This window comes from Anomalospiza imberbis, chromosome 16, assembly GCF_031753505.1.
Source record: "Anomalospiza imberbis isolate Cuckoo-Finch-1a 21T00152 chromosome 16, ASM3175350v1, whole genome shotgun sequence".
Lineage (NCBI taxonomy): Eukaryota > Metazoa > Chordata > Aves > Passeriformes > Viduidae > Anomalospiza > Anomalospiza imberbis.
In genome coordinates, this window is record NC_089696.1 from 8,864,968 (window position 1) to 8,886,805 (window position 21,838).

The 21,838-nt window shown below is 44.2% G+C and overlaps 2 protein-coding genes and 1 long non-coding RNA gene across 10 annotated transcripts in view; 1 reads left to right on the forward strand and 2 right to left on the reverse strand.

Annotated features, from left to right (window-relative positions):
• TMC5 (transmembrane channel like 5) overlaps nucleotides 1-11,652 on the forward strand; it is a 37,802-nt gene extending 26,150 nt beyond the window's left edge. For 6 of the 7 annotated variants that reach the window (XM_068206874.1, XM_068206873.1, XM_068206877.1 and 3 more), the window contains 14 exons: nucleotides 234-315; nucleotides 626-874; nucleotides 1,019-1,170; nucleotides 1,706-1,847; nucleotides 2,384-2,539; nucleotides 3,087-3,253; nucleotides 3,892-3,970; nucleotides 4,351-4,448; nucleotides 6,115-6,210; nucleotides 6,800-6,875; nucleotides 7,472-7,605; nucleotides 8,765-8,938; nucleotides 9,333-9,411; nucleotides 9,745-10,861. In XM_068206874.1, the coding sequence (XP_068062975.1) occupies nucleotides 234-315; nucleotides 626-874; nucleotides 1,019-1,170; nucleotides 1,706-1,847; nucleotides 2,384-2,539; nucleotides 3,087-3,253; nucleotides 3,892-3,970; nucleotides 4,351-4,448; nucleotides 6,115-6,210; nucleotides 6,800-6,875; nucleotides 7,472-7,605; nucleotides 8,765-8,938; nucleotides 9,333-9,411; nucleotides 9,745-10,098 (2,038 nt within the window). In that variant the 3' untranslated portion in view covers nucleotides 10,099-10,861. Of the gene's footprint in view, nucleotides 1-233; nucleotides 316-625; nucleotides 875-1,018; nucleotides 1,171-1,705; nucleotides 1,848-2,383; nucleotides 2,540-3,086; nucleotides 3,254-3,891; nucleotides 3,971-4,350; nucleotides 4,449-6,114; nucleotides 6,211-6,799; nucleotides 6,876-7,471; nucleotides 7,606-8,764; nucleotides 8,939-9,332; nucleotides 9,412-9,744; nucleotides 10,862-10,894; nucleotides 10,988-11,284 lie in introns of those variants that run through there. The other variant, XM_068206879.1, reaches the window with a different exon arrangement.
• Nucleotides 11,653-13,666: 2,014 nt separating this feature from the next.
• On the reverse strand, nucleotides 13,667-19,431 carry GDE1 (glycerophosphodiester phosphodiesterase 1). Of its 2 annotated transcripts, none has more exons than XM_068206885.1 (6): nucleotides 19,165-19,431; nucleotides 17,738-17,913; nucleotides 16,410-16,515; nucleotides 15,605-15,697; nucleotides 14,835-15,046; nucleotides 13,667-14,432 (listed from the first exon to the last, which is right to left on the reverse strand). In XM_068206885.1, the coding sequence occupies exons 1-6, from the start codon at nucleotides 19,417-19,419 to the stop codon at nucleotides 14,285-14,287; spliced, it is 990 nt and encodes a 329-aa protein (XP_068062986.1). In that variant the 5' UTR covers nucleotides 19,420-19,431; the 3' UTR covers nucleotides 13,667-14,284. The 2 variants fall into 2 exon arrangements, with proteins under 2 accessions (XP_068062986.1, XP_068062987.1); XM_068206886.1 differs by having other exon boundaries at nucleotides 17,738-17,909; nucleotides 19,165-19,297.
• A 1,130-nt stretch (nucleotides 19,432-20,561) lies between these two features.
• Nucleotides 20,562-21,070, reverse strand: LOC137483637 (uncharacterized). The gene is made up of 2 exons (XR_011004575.1): nucleotides 21,003-21,070; nucleotides 20,562-20,674 (listed from the first exon to the last, which is right to left on the reverse strand). It is a non-coding gene; the product is annotated as an uncharacterized lncRNA (long non-coding RNA).
• Between the last annotated feature and the right edge of the window lie 768 nt (nucleotides 21,071-21,838).

Genomic DNA, 21,838 nt, shown 5'->3' on the forward strand with positions numbered 1-21,838 from the left:
TAAATACTGCTGCCCATGTGAGTTAGTGGAGGGGTTAGAACATGCTGTCACAGCAGGGACAGGAGCCAAGGTATCAGCTAATATAAAATGAACCAGTAAGAGCATCTCCATGTTGTAATAATTCTGTTTATGTGCACAGGGGTGAAACTGTATTTGCAGCATCTTCTTTGACTTCTTGATTCAATTACGACTCATACTATAATGCTTGTCACCCCTGCCCTGCTCTTCCACAGAAACAAAGTTCTTAAAGAAATAACAAAAAAATCAAGGCATCGTGGTGCTCAGTGTACACAGTGTCTGCAGGGAGCAGCAGTGGTGAGTGCCAGAAACTTCTGTCAGTCACAACAGAGCAAACCACTCCAGCTGCAATGCTACCACTGTCTCCAGAGGAATCTGGTGTCTTGCCTCATGTTATCAAAGATCCAGTTAATTGCTGCAGTGTTCATTAGCAATGACTGCAGGAGCACTTAGGAGCACCAGTTCACCATCTTATGGTGCATGGAGTGGGGCAAATCCATTCTTAACATTGAAATGAAACGGTAACATTAAAATGTGAAGCTTTATTATGTGAAATTGAGTCCTGTTTGCTTGCTGAGATTCATCTCTGTCCTCTTTTTCCCTTCAGTCATTTCGGCGATTTGGAAATAACCTTTCAGAATATTTTCACCAACTGCGGCTGTGGCACAAGACTCTGAAGATCATTGGTGCTGAGTTTGGAACAAGTGTTCTTTCTTACTTTGTTTTCTTGAAGTGGCTGCTAAATTTGAACATCATCTCATTCCTCATAAACTTTGGTTTCATCACAATTCCTCAGTTTCTTGCAGCAGAACCAAATAACCTTTCGTTCACGGGCCTGGAGCTGTTCACTGGAGCTGTAAGTATTTGAATTTAATCACACCTGTGATTTCATGATAAGGAATAGGACAGCTCCCACCTCCAGTAACTGGTCTTCAGGTGATGATGCTTTCCACCATGGAGGTGACAGCAAATATTCTGAATGATGTCCTTGTCTTTTCAGGGTTATTTTCAACAAACAGTGCTCTACTATGGCTTTTACACCAATGCTACAATCAGTAAAGTGGAGAATGGTCCATCTTACAACATGCAACTGGCCTATATTTTCACTGTTGGAATATATTTTGTCATCTGTTTTCTTATCTTGTTGTTCAGGTAAACTGACTGTGAATTCCTGTTTCTTTTATATTAAGTGGAAAATAGCCACACAATAAAAAAACTCCATCCTGTCAACAGTTAGAAGTAATAATTACTTGAGTATGTTTCCAATAAGTCCTTATTTACAGGTGTGGAGTTTAAGTAGAAATTTCTGCTCAAAACACAGTCTCCAGGAATCAAACCTTTATTACAGAAATTAAAAATAACTGCAAAATAGTGAAGGACATACAGAGAATCCCACTTCAAACTGGTAGTATTGTGATCCTCTTTTGTAAGCTGTTGCTCCTAACATTGTTTCTTATTGATGTGGCCTTCCAGAGGTAAAGATTGTCAGCAACAGTCTTGAGATGGAAATGCTAGAATTTCTTACATTAAAGTTTATTTTCCACATTGTTGTATGTGACATGCTCTGACATAGGTCAAATAAACTTGTGATGGGATGGAAAAGCTGGCAAATCTCCCTCCTTGCCCTGCTGTACAGACTTGATGAATTTCCCTATCACACATCTGACCAATTTAATTTTCATTGCAGCATGGCAAAATTCTTCTCCAGGAACATTAACCCTCAGACATTCTCTGTGAATGCCAGCAAGCTGCTCTGCACTTGGGACTTCAATATAACTAATGAAAAAGCTGTGAAACTGCAACAAAAGAATCTCCACACACAAATAAAGGTATATACCACAAGAGGTACAAAACTAATGTGCATGAGTCATTCTGTTAGAGACTTAGTTGTGCATACAAACTTCTGTGTGCACATACAAGTCTCTGGCAGAGTGATACAAGTGTGCTAGTCCTGTGCCTAAGAGATTTAAATCTTCCTGACTTCCTGAGTTTCATTTGTTCTGAGCTCCTGGCATTGGCTTAGCTCCTTGTTTTCCTTTTCTTATGAAGCTACATATAAATATTTCTATGCTTCTGTTCTATTGAACGAGTCTCTGTGACTATTAAATATTTGCCATACAGAGTATTTATTCAGGTTTTTCTCCTTCCTGCTATTTAAATATTTTATAAACAAAAGGCAGGCTGGAAATATTATTTGTGAAACTTCACTTCTGGGATAGGAACACAAAGTTGCCCAGTAAATGTTCCTAGGGTATTACTCTGCCCATCTTCTAGAACAATAATCTTTCATTCAGCTTCTCTGGTAGTGCCTTGAAACAAGTTTTGCCTTATGCTGTTGACTAAGTTAGGAATTGTTTCTTTGCAGGAAGGGCTCACTGAAGTAAACAAAGAAGTTCGAAATTTTTCTGTGATGGAGAGAGTTGTTCGTATTGCTACTCATCTTCTTGCTTGGCTTGCTTCCCTGGGAACAGCAGCAGCTGCTTGTGCTGGTGTTTACTTCCTCTCCATTAATAACCTCGAGGTAAGGCCAGAATTTGCATTTTTCTACGTAGATATTTCACACTGAGTGTGAGCACTGCTCTGTTCACTACGAGGAGCACAGGGCAGCAGAGCTGTTGTTGCTGCCAGAGCACACACAAATTCTGCTGGGCCTAAAGAGCTGTTTTTGCAAGGCATGCCCCACTGGGCACTATGGCGGGAGTGAGGGACCTGAGGGGTCTGAGCAAATCTCCTTCCTCTCTCCAGCAGCAGGCTGGGACCATGGTCAGCTTAGGGACAGTGCATCTGGTGATCTGGGGAGAAACAACAAGAAGCAGCCCCAGCAAGACCTGCCCCTTCTTCCCCAGGAGCTGCATTTGAGCTGGGGCTCCCATCCTTGGTACACATATAATTTAGGGGAAGGGGAGAGGGTCACTGTGCTGCTGCTCATGGGCCCCTAAAACATGACAGTCTCTAACCTGAGAACATACAGGGAGGTGAGCCGGGGGCTTTCCTGTGGACACACCTTGAGGCAGCATTTTGGTTAAGGCTCTAAGTTTGGGTTGTTTCATTGTTTTTTCCTCTCTTAGCTGTTTATGAAAGGGTATAGAAATGATCTAGAGAGCCAAACTGCCATGTTGGTGCTACCTGTGATTGTATCTCTCCTCAACACATTGATCCCATTCTTCTTCTCCTGGCTTGGGCACCTGGAGAAGTTTCAGACTCCAGGACAACACATATATGTCACTATTACCAGGTATTTTTTGCTGCCACCTCTTGGTGCTTTTGGCCTGAAGCTGAGTTCTTTTCAGTACAAAGCTGTGTCTGGGTGGTGTGGGGGGAATAGGGAGCTATGGGGGAGAATTAATCTTCTCCAAAGGCTTCGGTATACTCTTGCCATCATGACCTTTTGTCTTTCCTGAGCTTCTGGGATGTTATATCTCTGCATGAGGATGAGGAATGGTTTCCCTCCCAGCTGGGTGCATTATGACACTGGGCTTGTAGCATTCCTTGATGACCCCTGGGCTGTTGGCCCCTCCCCAGGAAAGGAAAGGAAGTAGGGAGAAGACTGAGGTCATCTCACTTAAAAACAGATGCCTGGAATTTACACTGCCTAACCCCTGGTGTCCCTCAGCCCTCCCTCCCCTGAGGAGCCCCCACACCCAGTCAGCAGCCTGTTAAGCAGATGTCGTGCCAAGGTTGTCGTGCCCAGCTCCCCTTCTGCCAGGACAATAGAACAATGCCACACCTGAGCTCCCAGGAGAGCTCCTGTTAGTCCTGGCACTCTGCAGTGCCAAGAGGAGGTAAAAAAGTGTAACCAGTGGTCATCCTGTCATCACTCCCTCCAGGTATGGACCAGCTGTTGGTGCAGTTACTGTTACTTCTTCTTTTTAGAAATACCATCCTGAAAATGTCAGTTGTTGGAATACTGTGCTACTACTGGCTTAACATCGTGGCTACCTCAGAGTCACAGGTAAAGTTTCAAAACCACAAATCTCTGACTTGCAGTGCCAGGTTAGGAACCACTTGGATGAGGGACTTGCTTCAGCAAAGAGAAGCACACGTGGTGTCTTGGGAAGCTGAGTTTCCACCCCTAACAATTTTTATTAGCAACTTGAGGGAAATCAACTGTAGAAAAAAGTGAATGGCCCAGCTCAAGTCTCAGCTGGATGGCAGCATTGTTCACTGAGAAGTCAACTATGATTTGCCAGGCTGCTAGAATATATTTGATCAAGATTTCAGATCTTTGATCAAGTTTCAGATGCCCAAGCATTTGGGAACAATGTTTAAATAGCATAGTTTTTAACTTAGAGTATGATTTTGTTTTTTTTTTTTTCCTTCTGTTTCTTAAAGTGCTGGGAAACTTTGGTTGGCCAAGATATTTATCGTCTTGTTCTAGTTGACTTCATATTTTGTTTGCTTGGCTCTTTCTTTGGGGAGTTTTTACGAAGGTGAGTACTACTGTTCTAATCTTCTTTTCATTCATTAACCAAAGATATGATCTCTTTTCTCCACGTGAGAGAAGTCCAGCAGAAGTATGGCTGTGGGACCACTGAAGTTTCCTTAATTTTCCCTACCAGGCAGAGTCTCTGTGTACATGTCTTGTGTATATTGCTGTTCCTCCTTAGGAGGAGGTCAGTGTGTCCTTTTTCCTTTTGGAGATGGAAACACAAGCAGGGAGGAAGCCGCATTCTACTCTCACGGGTTTCCTGAGACTGAGGTGACAACCAGCTGTCTCAAGCACAAATCCATCTTCTCTGCATAAGTCTTTGCACACTGTTGTCTTTCCTTGCTGTACCCATTGTGATTTTTCCCCCTCTTAGTTATGTCACTATAATGTTCACAAGTTTAAAATCTGATTTTATCAGTCTTATTAAGCATATAATGACCTCAAAGGTAGAGGTCTCCAACATGATAAATGAAAAAGTATTGTGGACTGGGTGTAAGGGAAAAATAATTTACTCCTGACATCTGTTGTGTGAACCTTCTTAGTGCCAAACATTGCTTATGGCTTAGGCAGCATTTAAGTGCTTGCCAGCTCTACAGAGCATTTAGATCCCTGGCCATACTTTTGTGTAGGAGATCCATTGTTTGCTCTCTGCTCATGATTTGAACAAGACTGGTTTACAAGGTAGGGCTTTGTTAACTTTTTCTTAAATTTATACAAGACAGTGTTGAGAAGCTCTTGAAGACTTTTCCTCCACGGCTCTTGCCAGTGTACTTTAATCCTCCTGTTCTTGTGTTCAGTAGGAAAACACCTCCCAGCAAAAAGTCACAGAACGAAAACTGCACTGTCAGCTGTGATGAATGTTAGGCCTCCCGTAAGCTGGGCAAAAGCACCTGATGTAGACATGTGAAAGGTTCAAAGTACAATTGCTTGTATTTGATATTTTGTGCTCAGAGTAGCCTCCTGAAAGCCCAGCTCTGTTGATGATGTAGTTGATAAGGTGGTATCAAAATGTGATAGCTACCAAAATCTTTATTGCTCTTGCCACAACAAGCAAAACACTGAGTCTCCCCAGCTCAGGAAAAATGAGGTGACTAAAAGAGATCGTTGGTCCTCAGTAGGAATCCTCTCAGTAGTTGCTTACCTCTCTGTTTCAGTTCCTTGCAAGCTCAGTTAGTTTGAAGTAGGATGTATTTGAGGGTACATTAAGAGTATCAGCGTACAAATGTAATTCTTTTTTTATTGACACTGAAAATTCTCAGGACCTTAAAAGCTGTTACAGTTTTGTTCTGAGATCCTTTGACATTTCAGCTGCTTAAGCACAAGGATACTTGTGCTTAAAGTAACAAGTAGTTACTATAGTACAGATATGTACTGATACAGTAAGAAATCCTTGTTGGTTTTCTGTTTCAGTTGTGTGAAATGTATCCTAGGTTTTACTTCAACCCTGCTTTGTTTTACAGGATTTTTTTTTTTTTTTTGCCAAATTGATTCATTTTTGCTGTGCTGTCTAATGAACAAGCTGTGGCTGCTTTCCATGATGCTAATGTAGCCTCTGAATAATTTGTCACTGATGCTTGTTTTCAGAAGGTCATTTACAGGGATTTCTACAGAGGGCTTTGTCACTTAGCAAATGCTGTTGTGCTATAGTTTTTTTGTTTCCCCCCCAGAATTATTGGAACTACAGTCTGCATGAGCCTAGGGCTGCCAGAATTTGATATTGGACGAAATGTTTTAGATTTGATCTATGCACAGACTTTGACCTGGTAAGTGTTAAATTTACAGCCAAAACTTCATTTGCATGTAGAACTATCATGGAAAAATTTTTATTCTGATGTTTGTGGGTGTTTCCCAGAAAGAATAGGATAAATAAATGGGAGATGAGCTGTTCAGTGCCTTTGGTAAGGATTGTGACTTACCAAGGTAATTATGTGGACAGCGACAATAACTTCAGTCAGTAGCTTACCTGGTGGCCACCTGGTCTGGGAGAAACCTGAGAGGTTCCTGCAGGAATATCCTGGAGTTTTGTTTACTTCCTCAATGGGATGATGTTCTTGTTGAAATAGTCTCAGTATTAAAAGATGGAAAAGATGCCTTATTTCCAAGAATGAGTCTGTTACTCCAGTTATAAGAGGGTTCTGCAGATCAGTACATAGATATGCGTGTTTGAAATTGCATCATTTCCAAGGTGGACTTACTGCTAGAGGATCAAGGGTAACAAAACCACATTTCCAACTAATCCCACACTATCTGTATATGAAGTTATTGTGGTATTTTTCTGCTTTCAGTGCGCTGAGAACTGAATGGTGAATAGTGAAGATGTAACTTTTTTCTCCTATAAATCCTTCCTTGTAGGATTGGTATCCTGTTTTCACCTCTGTTGCCTGGTATCCAGATGATAGCATTTTTTATAGTATTTTTTGTGAAAAAGGTAACAATCTTTGCATGTATTCATCATAAATAATGAAGTAGTAAAATTAAAGGCTGGAGAACTAACAGTGGACAAGTGCATATGTCAATATAGATGTTCAGCCTGTGGCTGTGACTTTGGCCTCTCAGTTGCTCCCCAGCAACTCCTCCCTGTGAAGTCATCTAGGTGTAGGCAGGGTGATTCAGCTAAAGATCATGGTGGAAATGTCTTCTTTTCATAATTCTTTGTCTCAGTAGTATGACCAGATGATAAGTTGTTTGTTAGGTAATTAAGCAGTTTGTAGTGTTAAATGTAGAAGAACAGAGCTGTAGGTAGAAAGATGGATTCAAATTTCCCTGAACCATGAGTTCGCATATACTGCAAAAGCAAACTTTACCCAGCAGACTTCTGAAGAGCCCATCAGGACCTCATTTTGCCTCTTACTAATTTAAGACTATATTCTTGAAGTTTTCTAAAACTACACTATATCAAATTCACATAAAAGTTTTTCTTGGAAACTTTTGATAGTTGCTATTTCAGCAAATTCAGTGGGATTGACTTAAACCAAGTTGAAGTGGCAGGTAACAGCATTGCAAAGTACCTTCATCTCTTTAAAGGTCAGTCTGATGAGGAATTGCCAGCCCCCTCGCAAAGTCTGGAGAACTGCTCAAATGATGACATCCTTCATTTTCCTGCTGTTTTGTCCTTCCTTCCTTGGAGTCCTGTCTGTCATTGGAGTCACTGTCTGGAGGTATGGGAGATCACTGCCATTCAGGCCTACTAAATTATGCTGTGTGACCTGACACCAGGCAGAGAGTCTGCATTTCTCTATAAAAGAAGTTTATATTAACTGCTTGTGGAAGGTTTCAGGTGTTCGTGAGATGTTCTGTATTCCAAAAACAATAATTGCTCCGTGAGCTTGCAAGAATGTGGCTCACTGAGTAACTTGTCCCATGAGAAAGTGGGAGGAGAAACAAAGTTGCATTGAATTTTTGGATTCCTATTTAAATGCATCAAATTTTACTTTTCCTCCTCTTAAAAAAGTTTTTGTGACCAAGTCCTAGTTCCTAGCTTACTTATAGAATAGGTGATTCTGGGTCTGCAGCAGAGAAACACCTGGGAAAGCTCAGTTGAGGTCAGCTTCTGGATTATTCCTGAACTTCAGAGGCTCTTTATGCAGGCAGTGCTGACCCTGTAGTAATGAATCCAGGCTGTTACCCATATTTTAAAGCTGCTTTGGTTTTGTGTGTGTTACTCTGATCACAGGAAGGAGGGCAGCATGGATACACTTTTCTCTTGACAATAGTCAGCAGCATGATTTTGGTATTTAGGGAGACAGGTGACTACACGGGAAACCAGATGGGATGAAAGCTATCAGAGCTATCATTTCCAGATGGCAAGTGGGAATTTCAGACTGTCTGGAGTGGTTCAGTTTCAAAGCAAACACTTTCCTATTTCAGTCTACCCAAAAATGTTAATTCTTATAATGGGCTCTCTTATTTTACCACCTTCTGTTGTTACTGAAGATCTGCAGTGACTCATGTCCCTGAAGGCAAGGTGAAATGATTTCACCTTGTGGTGAAGGGTTAAAAAAATCCAGTTTTTCAATTTCCTGTAGCATGTGCTACAGTGATTGACATGTTATATTTATGTCAAGATTGTGCTTACAGGGCTTGGTACTGATCCATTGCAGCAAGGATCATGTCTCACTGCATAGTCTGGGGTGGGCATTTAATGGCTGGAGAGGAACACAAGTTAAAAATGAAATACAGATCATGGAAGTACCCTGGGAGTCCAAAGACAGTAGAGGGCTATAGAAGACTGAGGAGCATCTTGATGTACAAAATCACAGTATTAACTAATTCACTGGTTAACATATGAAGTAAGTAGCTGCTTTTTCACACTCTCAGGTTAAAACCTTCAGAAGAATGTGGCCCTTTCAGAGGTTTGTCTTCTATGTATGCCGCAGTCGATGAGTGGGTACAAATACTGGAAAGTTACACTGCCTCAAAATGGGTAGTGTGGATCTACCATAATTTAATTTCAAGTGAACTTTTCTTCTTCATCCTGTCTAGTATTTTACTGTAAGTATTTGCTAATGAAAAGAACCAGAAAAAGGCCTTAAGTGGAAAAAACTGGCAATGACAGAGTCATTCTATGTTATTTTGTTATCTGAAATGCATCTTGTATTGTTGACTCACTTAAATGTACCTCTTATCTTGAATACAAGTCCGTAAATTTTTGGGTCTTTTCCAAAAGAATATTTTAAGCAATGTCATGCGTTTGCCACGTTTTAGGAAAATCCATGTGTTTGCCATTCCTTGTGTATTTGTATACATCTATTTTCTGTGTGTGTGTGTACAGAGATGTGTGTATATATGTCTTTTAATGGGTTAAAATGAACAAGATACATTTCTGTCTAGACACCGACTAGAATAAAGTGCTCATATGATGGACCTTCTGTTTTGTTTCGTTTAGAATTGTTACTTATCTTTACTGGCAAATAATACAAGGAAGAAAGACCATGACTGAACTCTTACGTAAGCAAATTAATAATGTAAGTTTGGCTTTTGTTTGTATCATTTGTGTAAGTTGGCTTCTCTGTTGATTGTCTCATCCAGCTTTGTGGGGTTGCAACCTGTTTTTCCTATAACTGTGTGTAGTAGAAGGGTGGGAGGCCTTCCCCATGGGCGTTGCAGGGAAATGTAATGCACAAATAGAGTTGTAGCAAAAGAATTTTATCTTCAATATGTGCTGCTGCAGCTCCCTCTGTAGACAGATTGTTTTAGAATAGAAGGAATTATTTTGGTCACTGGTTACTTACAGGCCTTGAGCCTCTCAAGGATAATTAATGCATTCCAGCTAATGATCAAATATGTCTTGACTACAGGCAGGAAAAGATAAGATATTTCTGCTCAAAAAGCTACGAGCACTGCAAAGGGCAAAGCGAAGCTCATCTGCACTGGGAGGAAGAGGCCAGCAGGTCAGTCAGACTGCTCAGCTTCTGCTGTTTAATTACTTGGTACAGGTCCATGGGTCTCCTCCAGCTGTGCAAACAGGCTGCTGGTTTGGGAAAAGGTTGTACTTAAAGCTTCATCTAAATGTTTGCTACTTAACTCCAAAAGGATGCTGTGAAAGTTCCCTAACTATTTGTTCCAGGCTGGAATTCAATCTGGATATAGAAAAGTCCTTACCTTCACCAGACATAATTTATGGTTATGAAACTTCAAGAAAACATTCCTAATGTTCATGTGCAGTGATGGTCACCAAAGGGTTTGGTCACACTGGAACCTTGCCTAGGCTAAGGAGGAGGCTGCCTTCCTGCCCGGCAATGGATTTCCTTAGGGGGTTGTGATTTGTGGTTAATTTTCAGCTGAGGTAAAACTGAGTGCTTTGACCTAACCCCAATTTAAATCCCATACAACACTGATAACTAAACTTGAATTTATTTTTCAAAGCGATCCCGCGTGCTGACATCAATCTAAAGTTAAAATGTGGACATATAGGTGCTGTCTGGTGTTTTTATTTGGGTTGAGTAAAAACTCCTTGACCTAAATACTGATAGAGAAAAAGTGCTTGGCAGGTTCCTCTCCTCTCCTTCTTCCCAAAAAACCAAATCCCCATGTATGACTGGCTATCATTAAAATGATTACAGAAATAAAAACCCAAATATGGATAATAATTGCTATTGAACTGTTGTTAACTATAAATATGTGTGTGATAATACAAATAAATATTGACTGTAAAGAGGTAAACTGAATATGAAGGGACATTTTCTATGTGCTGGGGATTTTCAAACAACATGTGCCCCTGCTGAGTGTCATGAGAGGGACTCCTGAGAGGGAGATTTGGTCACCTACCCAGTGTGGACTTTCTTGTAGTTGCTAAGGTCAGATTTCAGAAGGAGATGCCAGAATGATCTCATTGTGGATTTAGTAGAAAGGCCATCTTCCTGAGACAAGGAGGATGATCCGTGCTGACCACACAGTCACAACTGGAAGCCAGATTTCAGACTGCTGATGCCAAATACTGTTTTTCAGAGAAGTGCCTCTTCATCCAGGCAGCCTGCCCAGGAGGTGCCAGGCTACCCAGAAAGGGCGTTTGACAGAAACCAAAACACATCCTACAATGAGGTGAGATGGCCAAGAGAGGGAAGTGTAGATTCTCCTACATAGAATCTGGGGTGTGGCATAGGTGATGGGTGTATGTGTAGCAAAGTCCTGTATGCATGGAAATAACTTTAAAGATTAACTTGAGCAGATATAAAAATGTGATCAGAATAGCTATTGAACACTCATAATCACACACCTGCTCAAGACTTGGAGAGTATGGTTTGGTTACAGATAACTGATTGATTCCTTTTCAAATACAAGATAACACACACGGGAGGTAAATCATGACCTAAATCTGCTTGTAAATTTTGTTTTCAGCATCCCTTTTCTGTTGAGATCTCAAGCAGCAGTGACTCTCCACCAGGTAAGCAACTAAGATGAAACACAGAAAGCTCTTATTCAGCTCAGCTCAGTAAAAATGTTTGATGTACAGACATAGTGCGTGACAGCTGCATGTCAGGGACACAGCATTTTAGCATCTTGTGTAAAGAGAAAACAAAATGACTGGGCTTGTGGGGTGAATTTTTTCTACAGGTTGTGCTTTTTGGTAGCTTGTTCTGGTGTCGGTGGTTAACTTCTAAAGACTGACCACCAGCTTCTGTTTACTAGAGAGTGAAATTCCTGGGTAAATGAGCCATTTTATCTTATGGGAGCACCCAGCCGATAGGCAAGAACTTTAAATCCTTTAGAAACAGACTTCACATCTTGGAGTGAATCTCAGAAGAGGTCACTAATGCTGTAGAGTCCCTAGAACATCATCATGCTTAGAGTAAAATAAGGCTATGGGATCTTGCGTGGTAGTCTGAACTTCCATGGAAGTTCATTTGGAAAACTGGACAGAAGAGATCCCCAGAGAGCACGGGATGGCTGCCCAGCAGCGCAGGTAACGCCCTTTGCCTTGTGCCGAGCAGGCCGGGAGCCGGGCGCGTCCCGGGCCCTGGCGCTCGCCCTGCGCGCCCGGGAAGCGGCGCTGCGGGAGGACGGCGGAGGCAGCGGGGGATGGCAGCCCTGAGCGCGCACCGGCGAAGGCACTGTCTGCAGGAAGCAATCCTCTCTTGCACTAATGACTAAAAGAATGTCTCGAACATCTTTTTTACGTCTAAAGGGAAGAAAAAATAGAAGAACAGGTTGCAAAATGTGTCGGGACTTCGGTTTTTTACTGTGATGGGGAATATCCACCTGTTGGGGTTGTTCTGCAGCAGTGGTGTTCAGTGACAGCCTTCCCCCAGGACTGGCATCACCTCGATGCACTAAGGCTCCCTCCACAGCTGACCACGTGTTGTTGACTAAATATAAGGAAACTTGTGCCTAACTGTAAATAAAAGTTGTGTTTTAAAAATATTTTTCTAACAGTTATATTGTTTTATCAGTTTTTATCTGATGTACTGGTCAAATAAACAGAAGTATATTAAAGTGCAGTTGCTTTCAATGACTGAGACATTGCAATGGCTGTGAAATAACTTGTGTGAACTGGGTTCATTTTTCTGAGCCATTTTTAGTTTATTACAGTCACTTAAAAGCAGCTTTGATGAAGCCATCAGAACTAAGAGTGACTACTTATCAAATTCTCATTTGTGTAAAACTATTGCTTGTAAGCTGAAAGTTTACATGCCTTCTCCTCTAAAGGATTGATTGGAAGTAACACAACTAAGACTTATTTTTTTTATCATACATGACTGTGAGATTTGCTGCAGCTTGTTTTTATTCAAGGCTACAATTTTGCCACCACCATGATAATGTTTTTGGTTTTGTTTAGCTCATTTTCTACTAGTGCCTGCTTTTTTCCTCCCTTGTTGCTCTGGGAAGAGGCACATCTTTTCATCTTGCTCATAATTGAGGCTAAAGACAACCCAAAGCCAGCCACCACAGGCACAGAGAAAAGGACAGGCTTTACACACGATGCAAGAGCAGAGATTCAATGTTATTGTTTCCCTGCACATGCAGCTGTGGAGCCTGGCTGTGGGCACTGGAGGTGGACCTGGTGTTTGCACTGAGGATGGTGACTCAGCAGTGCCAGAAACTCAAGCAGCAACAACAGCTGGACCCTTGGAGCGAGGGCCATTTGCCAAGAAGAGTCATTTGCCCTTCAGTGGCCACGTGGGGAGCCCCTGTGGGGCTCAGCAGTAACAGCAGAGGCCACAGTACCCAGGAAGGGGCAGGACAGGATCTGGACACAAACCTACACATTCTATAGGATGTGCACCAGGAGGGTGAGTGAACAAATGGCTCCTTGTCATCCTGACAGGGAAAAGCATCTCCTCTGTGCTTCTTTGTGCCTGGATGGAGCTCAGGATACAAACAAAAAATCCATCCCTCCCCAGCAGGTCATAGCATGAATCTGTGCTATTCCAGAAGTTTGGATTTACCCTAAGCGGGACAATCTGCACTAATTTTGACATTTTATACAAAAGCCCTGCACAGCTGATAAAGAACACTTCCTGATGCATTGTCAAAGACTTGTTTATTGTAACTGCAGACTCTTTGGAGTTCAAGTTAAATCTGGATTACAGTTTCCATATCCCTCTGAGTGCCCTTCAATCATGCAACCGAAGGCAAACTAAAAAGACATTTCAGCTCCATTTGTTCTACTGCTTACCAGCACTCAATATATAGCTTTATCTTAAAAATAAATACATTCATGTGCTGTGTTTTTTCTTCATTAGAAGAAACAAATTCCTATCTTCCCTTGGTTCTCTTAAAAGGTCTGGAAGATAAGAAGCTACTCGAGTTTTATTTGTTAATTCTCATAACCTTCACATCACATCACACATGGAAAGTTGGCTTTTTCTTCCTCAACAGGATTCAGCACAGCCATCTTTTCACACAGGGCAGGGAAATATACTCATCTTCTATTTTGGCACCATTGTACTGTTACTTCCACTTTCTGTTTTAAGAACAGTAATGTAAATTATTTTAAGGTGCTATAAATCAACCTCAAATTAGTATACACTTGCAGAACATGCTGTTAAAATTACTAGCATCAAGTTATGATTTGAAATTTTGACACCAAAATTGCTGACACCAAAATTTAGAACCAAAATTTAAACAAAGCCAAGGAATAGCCAGAGAATTATAAAGCCACCTGCACAGAGAAGGTGCCCAACGGGGTTGTCAAATCTGATTCTTTCACTTTACAGTGATTTCCTCAGAAATCACTCTGTGGCTGCACCAGAAGGTTCCTGCATTTGAGATGTGACCACAGGCAGAAGCCAAGTGCTGCTCTGCCTTCCCCAGAGCTCTCCTCAGCAGTCCATCAGCACAGGTGGATGCCCTCATGGCTGCAGAGCTGCCCCAGGAGGGCAGTGTGCGCGGGCTGGGTCAGTAGTGAGGGTCACAGTCCTCCACCAGGCTGTCGGTGATGTAGCTGCACTCAAGGACACTTTCGTAGTAGCTTTTCTCTGCAAACGTGTTCACTGTCCAGGCAACCACTCGAATTCCTCTGGAAGACCAGTGCCTCACGTAGTCCCTGCAAGGAACAGAGACACCCTGAGAGGAGCCTGACACTACACAGAGTTAAGGCAAACAGTGCTGAGGCTACAGCTGACTTTTGGTCTTGCATCAGCATCACATCAAGGAACAACAGCGTGTCACGTTCTGCAACATCACCTTTTTGTGTTTTCTTATTGTAAACAGGCAAAAGCAACAAATACTTTTTTCTCTTTAAGATTAAATGTAGGTTCTAACAGAAGGTAAAAATACAGATAAAAAAGAGGCTTAAAATCATAAAACAGCACGGAGTAAAGAAATTATCAAGACACCTCATCAACACTAAATGGAACATTTTGATAAGCACATACTGTGTTAACTCCACACTATTTACTAACAGAAGAGAGTATCTCCTGACATATGAGCAAACTTCAACACTTACTGAGAAACAAAATTTTTCTGTATGAGGAAAGCTGAAACCCCACACAATCGCCACAAGAAACTGTGTAGGCTCCAGTCCAGAATGACATCCATCACCATGTACAAGAAATGCTTCCAGAAGGAATTGAATCGGGGTGTCCCATCTCCCAGGTGACTCAGCTGCCAGGGCCTGTGTGTCAGTGCTGTCACAACATTTCTGTCAGCTTGTCTCATCTGGAGGACCAAGGAGAAAAGACTGTAATTCATCCAAAAGCCCAGCAGCATTAAATACAATTTTTGAGGGATTAGATAAAAAGTCCTAGCTTGCATTTACAACTCTAACTATTTTAGAGAAATGTTTATATTTTATAGGGTTTTTTCCCTCCAAATCATACTGAATAAGCACGAGCACTTATGTTAAAGAAATTACATAGCAGTCATGCAATGTATATAATGGAAAAAAAAAAAGCAGACTTGGCAATGAGGACAGAGTTTTAAGAGTAATCTAGAATATAAAAGGTTTATTTAGCAGGAACTTTGCACACAGATACCTGGCCAGACACCAGCTAGAAGAACAAAGCACATTTGTCTGCACTGCTTTCAAAAGGGAGATTCCTATTTGCATCTTATGAGTGAAGTGATCTATTAAGATTATGCATTATGCTTCATTTGTTTATAAAAGCCTTAGGCATTTGAACAGCCAAAAAGTAACCTGGAACTGGGAGGTTAATACCATATGAAATTCCCAGACAGGACTAAAAAAAGAAAAAAGAAACTTTCAGGAAACATCACCTTATAAACGACATCTGGCATGAAAGAACAGACAATGCTGCTGTTATACAGCTGTGGAAATTCCTGGTAGAGTTGTTTCAGGGCATCAACTGCCTGCAATTAGAGACACACAGAGATGTTATACACACACTCATATTTAATTTACACTGCAAAGTCATTTTACAACAATCTTAAAAACACTTCCCTGCTGTGTTGCCAGATTGAAATAGAAAAGGAGAAGAAGAAAGACAGCATCTTGTTTATAGCATTAACACAGAAATTATATTTTGGGTTTTAGCAAAAGAATTTCTGTTCATTACTCTATTTACAACAATGAGTAGGATTCTCAGTGTTTGAAATACCCTTAAATATGTTGTGGATATAATTTTTTAGTACTACCTAAGCTTAAGTTGAAGAGGGAAATTATTCCTATATTTTGCTAGGCTAAAGAAAAAAAGTACTCTAATTTATATAAATTGTTAGTGATGGATCATTTGCATCTGCCTTCAGTAATGCAAATTATAGATCCCTTGTTGGAGGCTGAAGATGAGGTTCTGACTCCCCTCAGCACAGAGGGAAATCCCTTTGCTGTGTCTCACAGCCGTGCTGTGAGCTGAGTGCAACACTTGCACAAGCCTTGTGCCAATTTTAAGCTGCACAATTTTAATCATCCCAGGACAACTCTGGGTGACACGAGCAGCAGACCTGGGCTTGCTCATGTTGAAGAAGGGACTGTACCACAGGGACCAGTCTGAGACCAACCCAACAGCAGGTCAGAAACCCACAGAAGGGGCAAGGGGAGGTGTCATGCTGCAGTGAGCAGTACCTGATTTGCATGGCCTTTGACATCGAAGTAGATGGTAAGATTGTGATGCATAGACTCCACAACAGCTTCTCTCAGAGTTGGCACCTTTTCATCTTGGAACTGGCTCCTGTAGAAACAGAGAACTCCTTGGAATGCAGTCAACACACACGTGCACGTACATGGGCCTGCATGTTGCCAACCACACAGGGCTGATTCCAACACAGTGTGCTGCTGCACTGCAACTGGAGGTGGGATCCAGTGCTCACTGGCCCTGTGTCCCACCCCAAAACACCAACCCCAGTTCTTCACCTCCTTCCCCAACTCCCACACATAAGCTTTCAGTCCCAACTGCTGCCTTCCTCCTGCTCCTACTGCACTTCCCAGCCCTGAGCCAGAAATGCAGATCCTGGCAGAGCTGAGGATTCAGCAGAATCAGCTTCACCCATCAATAAATCGTTCCTGATGGGGTGACAGTTCACTCATTCCTGCAGTGAACAGCAGCTGCTCAGCAGTCACTGCCTGTGGAAATTCCCCCTGCGTGGCCCAGGTGATCACCTTTCCAGTGAGACAGGGAAGATACTCCCTGTGCCACACACTCACAGAGGCACCTCTGCAGCTCTGGAATTCCCTAATGCAGTCTCAGGAGCACACACTTCGAGTTCTTCCTCTGAAATGGACTCACTTATGATACTGCAGAAGTTGCATTCTTATCAAATTCTTAGTAATGTATATTACATTATATGTTATATACCTATATGTATATATTATTATATGTATTATTAAATCCATATATTACATGTATATAACATTCTTATCAAATTCTTAGTAATGTATAAAAATATTTTACCCTGCATACCTCTAGGAAGGACCTAATCAGCCTCTAGGGTCACAGTGAGGCCACCCAAAATCTGTCTAGCTCCTCTTTAACAGTATAAACCTGAGGTACAGAATCCCCAAAACACAATCAGTCAAGAAATACATGTGAATAAAACTAATGTTAGAAGTAACTCCTCTAGCCAATTCTGACATATCCTGAAGATCCCAGCACCTTCAGTGTCCTGCAGTCAATTCAGGACAAGCTTTTGTAGATATTGAGCTGTTTCACATTAGATGCCTGTGGATTTTGTCCTTGAAAGCCTGTTTATTTTGACTGTGTTTCACTGTTCCTAATCTACTGATGAATAAGGAGATATAGTCTCATATGCCTCTAAAATAAAATTAGAAGTAAAATATAGGACTAAGTTGTAAATTTAAAAAAATGTCATCAGTGATGGATCAAATCAATAGTTTTGTTCATCAAGAATTATCTTCCCACTGTCGAAAGCGTAATTTCAGAGCAGTTCATTTACCGTAGCCTGTGTTTTGCAGATGGATTAAGCTTCCTGATTTCCTCAAAAGTCAGGTCCCGCAGTCTCCCAGCCCCATCAGTTGTCCTTTCGACTGTGTCATCGTGCATGAGAATGGGGACACCATCTGCACTAAATTCAAGATCCAGCTCCACACCTGTTGCTCCATTCTCAGCTGCCTTAAAAAAAAAATAAAAAATCACACACAACAGAAGAGACAGCCTTATAGATTTGACACAGGTACAGCTATAATTAGCTTGTATTTTGGTAAAAAATAATAAAACATTAATGTACTTTTCAGTAGTCTTCATCTACAGAAAAAAGCAGGTTTTATCCAAGTCATTGTTGAGCATTCAAAAATCAGCTGAATCATCTAATCTATTTTACAGCTGAAACCATAATGATTCTGCCTCAGTCTTGGGATTGGAACTTTCAGGATAAAAATGCAGAAAAGAATCCTTCTCTCTGCTTCTGATCTAATAACCCTGAAGGCCTTATGTTATTTTCTAAAAGACGAGAAGCAATCATCTACACTTTAACACTCAGTCAACACTGTTTACCACATGTATTCCAAGCAGTAGATGGATGGCAAACCCCTGCTCCTCTCTGAGAAATGGCCTTATCAAAGAGCAAGAAGTAGCCAGGCTACCTTGGAACATTTCATACACCCTGTTCCTGCCCTGGATCCTTCCCAAGAACTCTTCAGAAAAACACCTGAGTGAAGTGCTAACACCACCAATTGCTCTGAAGGACAAATGCCCTCCTGGGAAAAGGGACAATGCACCAGAAAGAAAAACCGGGTACAGAGGTTACCTCCAGGTGTCTGCTTCGTAAGGACTGTGCAGCTTCAGAATTTATCAGGACTGAGAATCCTGTCTCACACAAAGGTAAGAGATCCTCAGAGCAGCAACGTCTGTGCCTCACAGAAACACTGCGTTCCAGAGACTGATAATCACTATTTCAAATGATTCTCAGAAAGAGACTGTGAACCCTGGCTGTGCCTTGCAGATGAGGCAGCAGTAAGGCATGGCAGGGGTGACCACAGTGAACTTTTGGTACCAGATTTTTCCCCTAAATGTGGATTTTCATCACAGATCTTCAAGGTTTAAAAAAAACAAACAGCCTGTTCCTGACTTGCTGCCCACTCTCTGTGTGCTGTTGCTACATCAACGAAATACAGTATTTCACTATCGCTGCACTGTGAATACATCCATCAGCACCAAGGCTGTAACAGCTCCCGCAAGATTCGGATCTGAAGTTCCCTTTGGGATGAAGGATCAACCGCCCACACAGCTTCCAGCAGCTACCGAAGAACGGCCCGAGTTCCTCACGGTGAGGACGGCCTGCTGCTGGAAGGGCGGATTACCAGACACAGCGCAGCAGCCCCCCCGGCGGATCCCGTGTCCCGCCAGCCCGGGGCCCGTGCTGACCTGTCGGATGGCCGCCAGCGTGTTCTCGGGCGCGTCGTGCGCGCCGCCGCGGTGCGCGATGCGGGCGGCGGCGCCGCGGGGCCGCAGCACGCGCTGCGCGCTCTGGGGCGCCGCGGGCTCCAGGGCCAAGAGGTGCAGCGCCAGGTAGAGCCCGGCCGGCAGCAGGCAGGCCAGCGCCGGGCTGCGGCTCAGCGCCAGCGCCAGCGCCATCAGAGCCGTGAGGGAGCTCAGCAGGCCCTCCCCGTGGCACAGCATGGCGATGCCGGGCCCGGGGTCACGGCCGGTGCGCGGCCGGAACCGCGGCCGCCGCCTCTCCTCACGCCGAGGGCGACGGCGGCGCCACCAGCCAATCAGCACTCGGCTGCGTGCCGCGGCAGCCAATCAGCGGCCGCAGTGTCCGCCCGGCGCCCGCCGGCCGCGTTGGGGGCGGGCCCGGGCCCCAGGCTCCTCCTCAGGTAACGGCGGGAGGGGCAGGCGGGAGGCGCGGTGTGCCTGGGGGAGCGCTGAGGGAAACGGGGGGTGTCTGGTGGAACACGGGGCGCTGAGGGAAACAGGGGGTGTCAGGTGGAACACGGGGCGCTGAGGGAAACAGGGGGTGTCTGGTGGAACACGGGGCGCTGAGGGAAACAGGGGGTGTCAGGTGGAACGCTGAGGGAAACGGGGGGTGTCAGGTGGAACACGGGGCACTGAGGGAAACAGGGGGTGTCTGGTGGAACACGGGGCGCTGAGGGAAACAGGGGCTGTTCCTGATGGAACACGGGACGCTGAGGGGAACGGGCTGTTCTTGATGGAACACCGGGCAGATGAAAATAAAGGGTGCTAATGGAAGGAAAGGTAGCACTGTCCAGGGAGTCGCAGAACACCCGTGTGTATGGAGAGTGTTGAGGGCTTTCTGCAGCTATGCCAGCTAGCCAATTAGAAACATAACGTCCATAGTGATTGTTTTCCAACTGACTGCTGGCTTTGTTTTACACAACGTTATATATAGTGTGTTTTGTGTGGCTGACTGTGGAGTCGTGCCTGCCCACAGGCCAGGCCCAGGAGCCGTGGGAGGAGCAGGCCGTGCCTCCTGCCCGGCCAGAGGCGGGTGTGCCGCTGGACAGGGAGCGCTCGGCCCCTGACACCTGTGTGAACATCCGCCAAGAACCCAGAGAGATGAGCAACAAGGCGCGAAAACAACCGGTTAAGTGAAGGTTGGAGAACCTGGGCATGTTTAGTCTAGAAGTGGAATAGCGAAGCTGAGGAACTAGCAGCTTGTGTTAACGTAAGTGGGGGGTTTGACCCTCTTTTTGGTGTGTGTATCTGTGGGAAGGATGGGAAGCAACTGACTTTCCAGTGAGGAGCTCTGACCAACTAGAGGTAGAACAGGCACGAGACCATGTTCTGAACGGTTGTGGGTTTATTTTTTGTTTAGATTTGTTTTTTTTTAAATTGCTGAAATGAAGATTTGTCACATAGTGTCCAAGCTGGTTCTGAGCATCTCAGATACTCTGTCAGTGATTTTGTGTTTCTGCCTGGTGTAGCTGAAGAAAAATCAGAGATATGTATGCAGATGCACAAGAAATAATGGACTGTCTAATTAGATGTCTAACATATTTAGAAAACCTTTTGATAAACAACAGCATTTGTTAAGATTAAGGATGAAATTTAAAAAATAAATCCCCTCAATGATCATTGAAGAGGTAACAGATGACGAACTTGTTTTTTGAAACAAGAATGACAGCTTTAACAGCTCTAAATGCTGGGAATTAGATGCTTCCATATATTTAAGTTAATTATGCCTGGCAAACAAGTGTGGATTTTCCTTCCACCTGACCTGCCTGACAGGTGAGTGTTACCTGCTGCTGGACTGGCTAGACCAGCAGCTGGCTGCCGCCCGGGCGGGAGGGATAGGATGTCTGTCATGCCCTCATGGATTCTGTCCTGGTGGATGCTGTCCTCACAGAGCACGGGAACAGGTGCGCATGTTTATCTCTCTCATCTCAGCGTGCTCGCTGAAACTGACACCTGCGGCGGCACATTCGTGGTCCTGACTACAGAAGGAGTGCACAGCCGTGTGATGGGATGAAGCGGAACAGATTACACGCGTGCTAACAGGGGAACTTGTCTGGGAGAGCTGTGGGTGGAAATGGCTGGAAATTGGAGCACCGGGATGGCGCTCCAGCGCCTCTCATCTCGCTGAGCTGGGGCTGCCTTTGCTGGGCGCTCGCCCAGCCGCGGCAGAGCTGTCCCCCGTTGTGCGCGGAGCCGGTGACAGCCGCCCCGGGAGCCTGTGCGTAGCTCGGGGAGCGCGGGAGGCAGCGGGGGCGGAGCGGAGCGGCGCGGGGCGCGCTGGGGCCCGTAGTGCGGCGGCCCGGCCGCGGCGGCGGCGGTTGCCGGGGAGCCGCGCCGAGCCCCGCGCCCCGCGCAGGTACCGAGCGTTGGACGGGCCCGGGGCCGTGCCGGGGCCCGCGGGGGGAGCGCCGGGGCCCAGGGGAGGGGATGCATCGGGCCCAGCCTGGGCCGGGCTCGGTGCCCCGGAGCGGGCGGGCAGGAATCGGCCGAAGCGGCGTGCCAGGGAACAAAGCGTTGTCAGGCCTTGCCCGGCGCTGCGGGGCTCGCTCCGGTGGGGACGGGCAGTGACACACGTTTCAGATATTTGGCCGCTTTTAAGGATACAAGGCTGCAATTATTA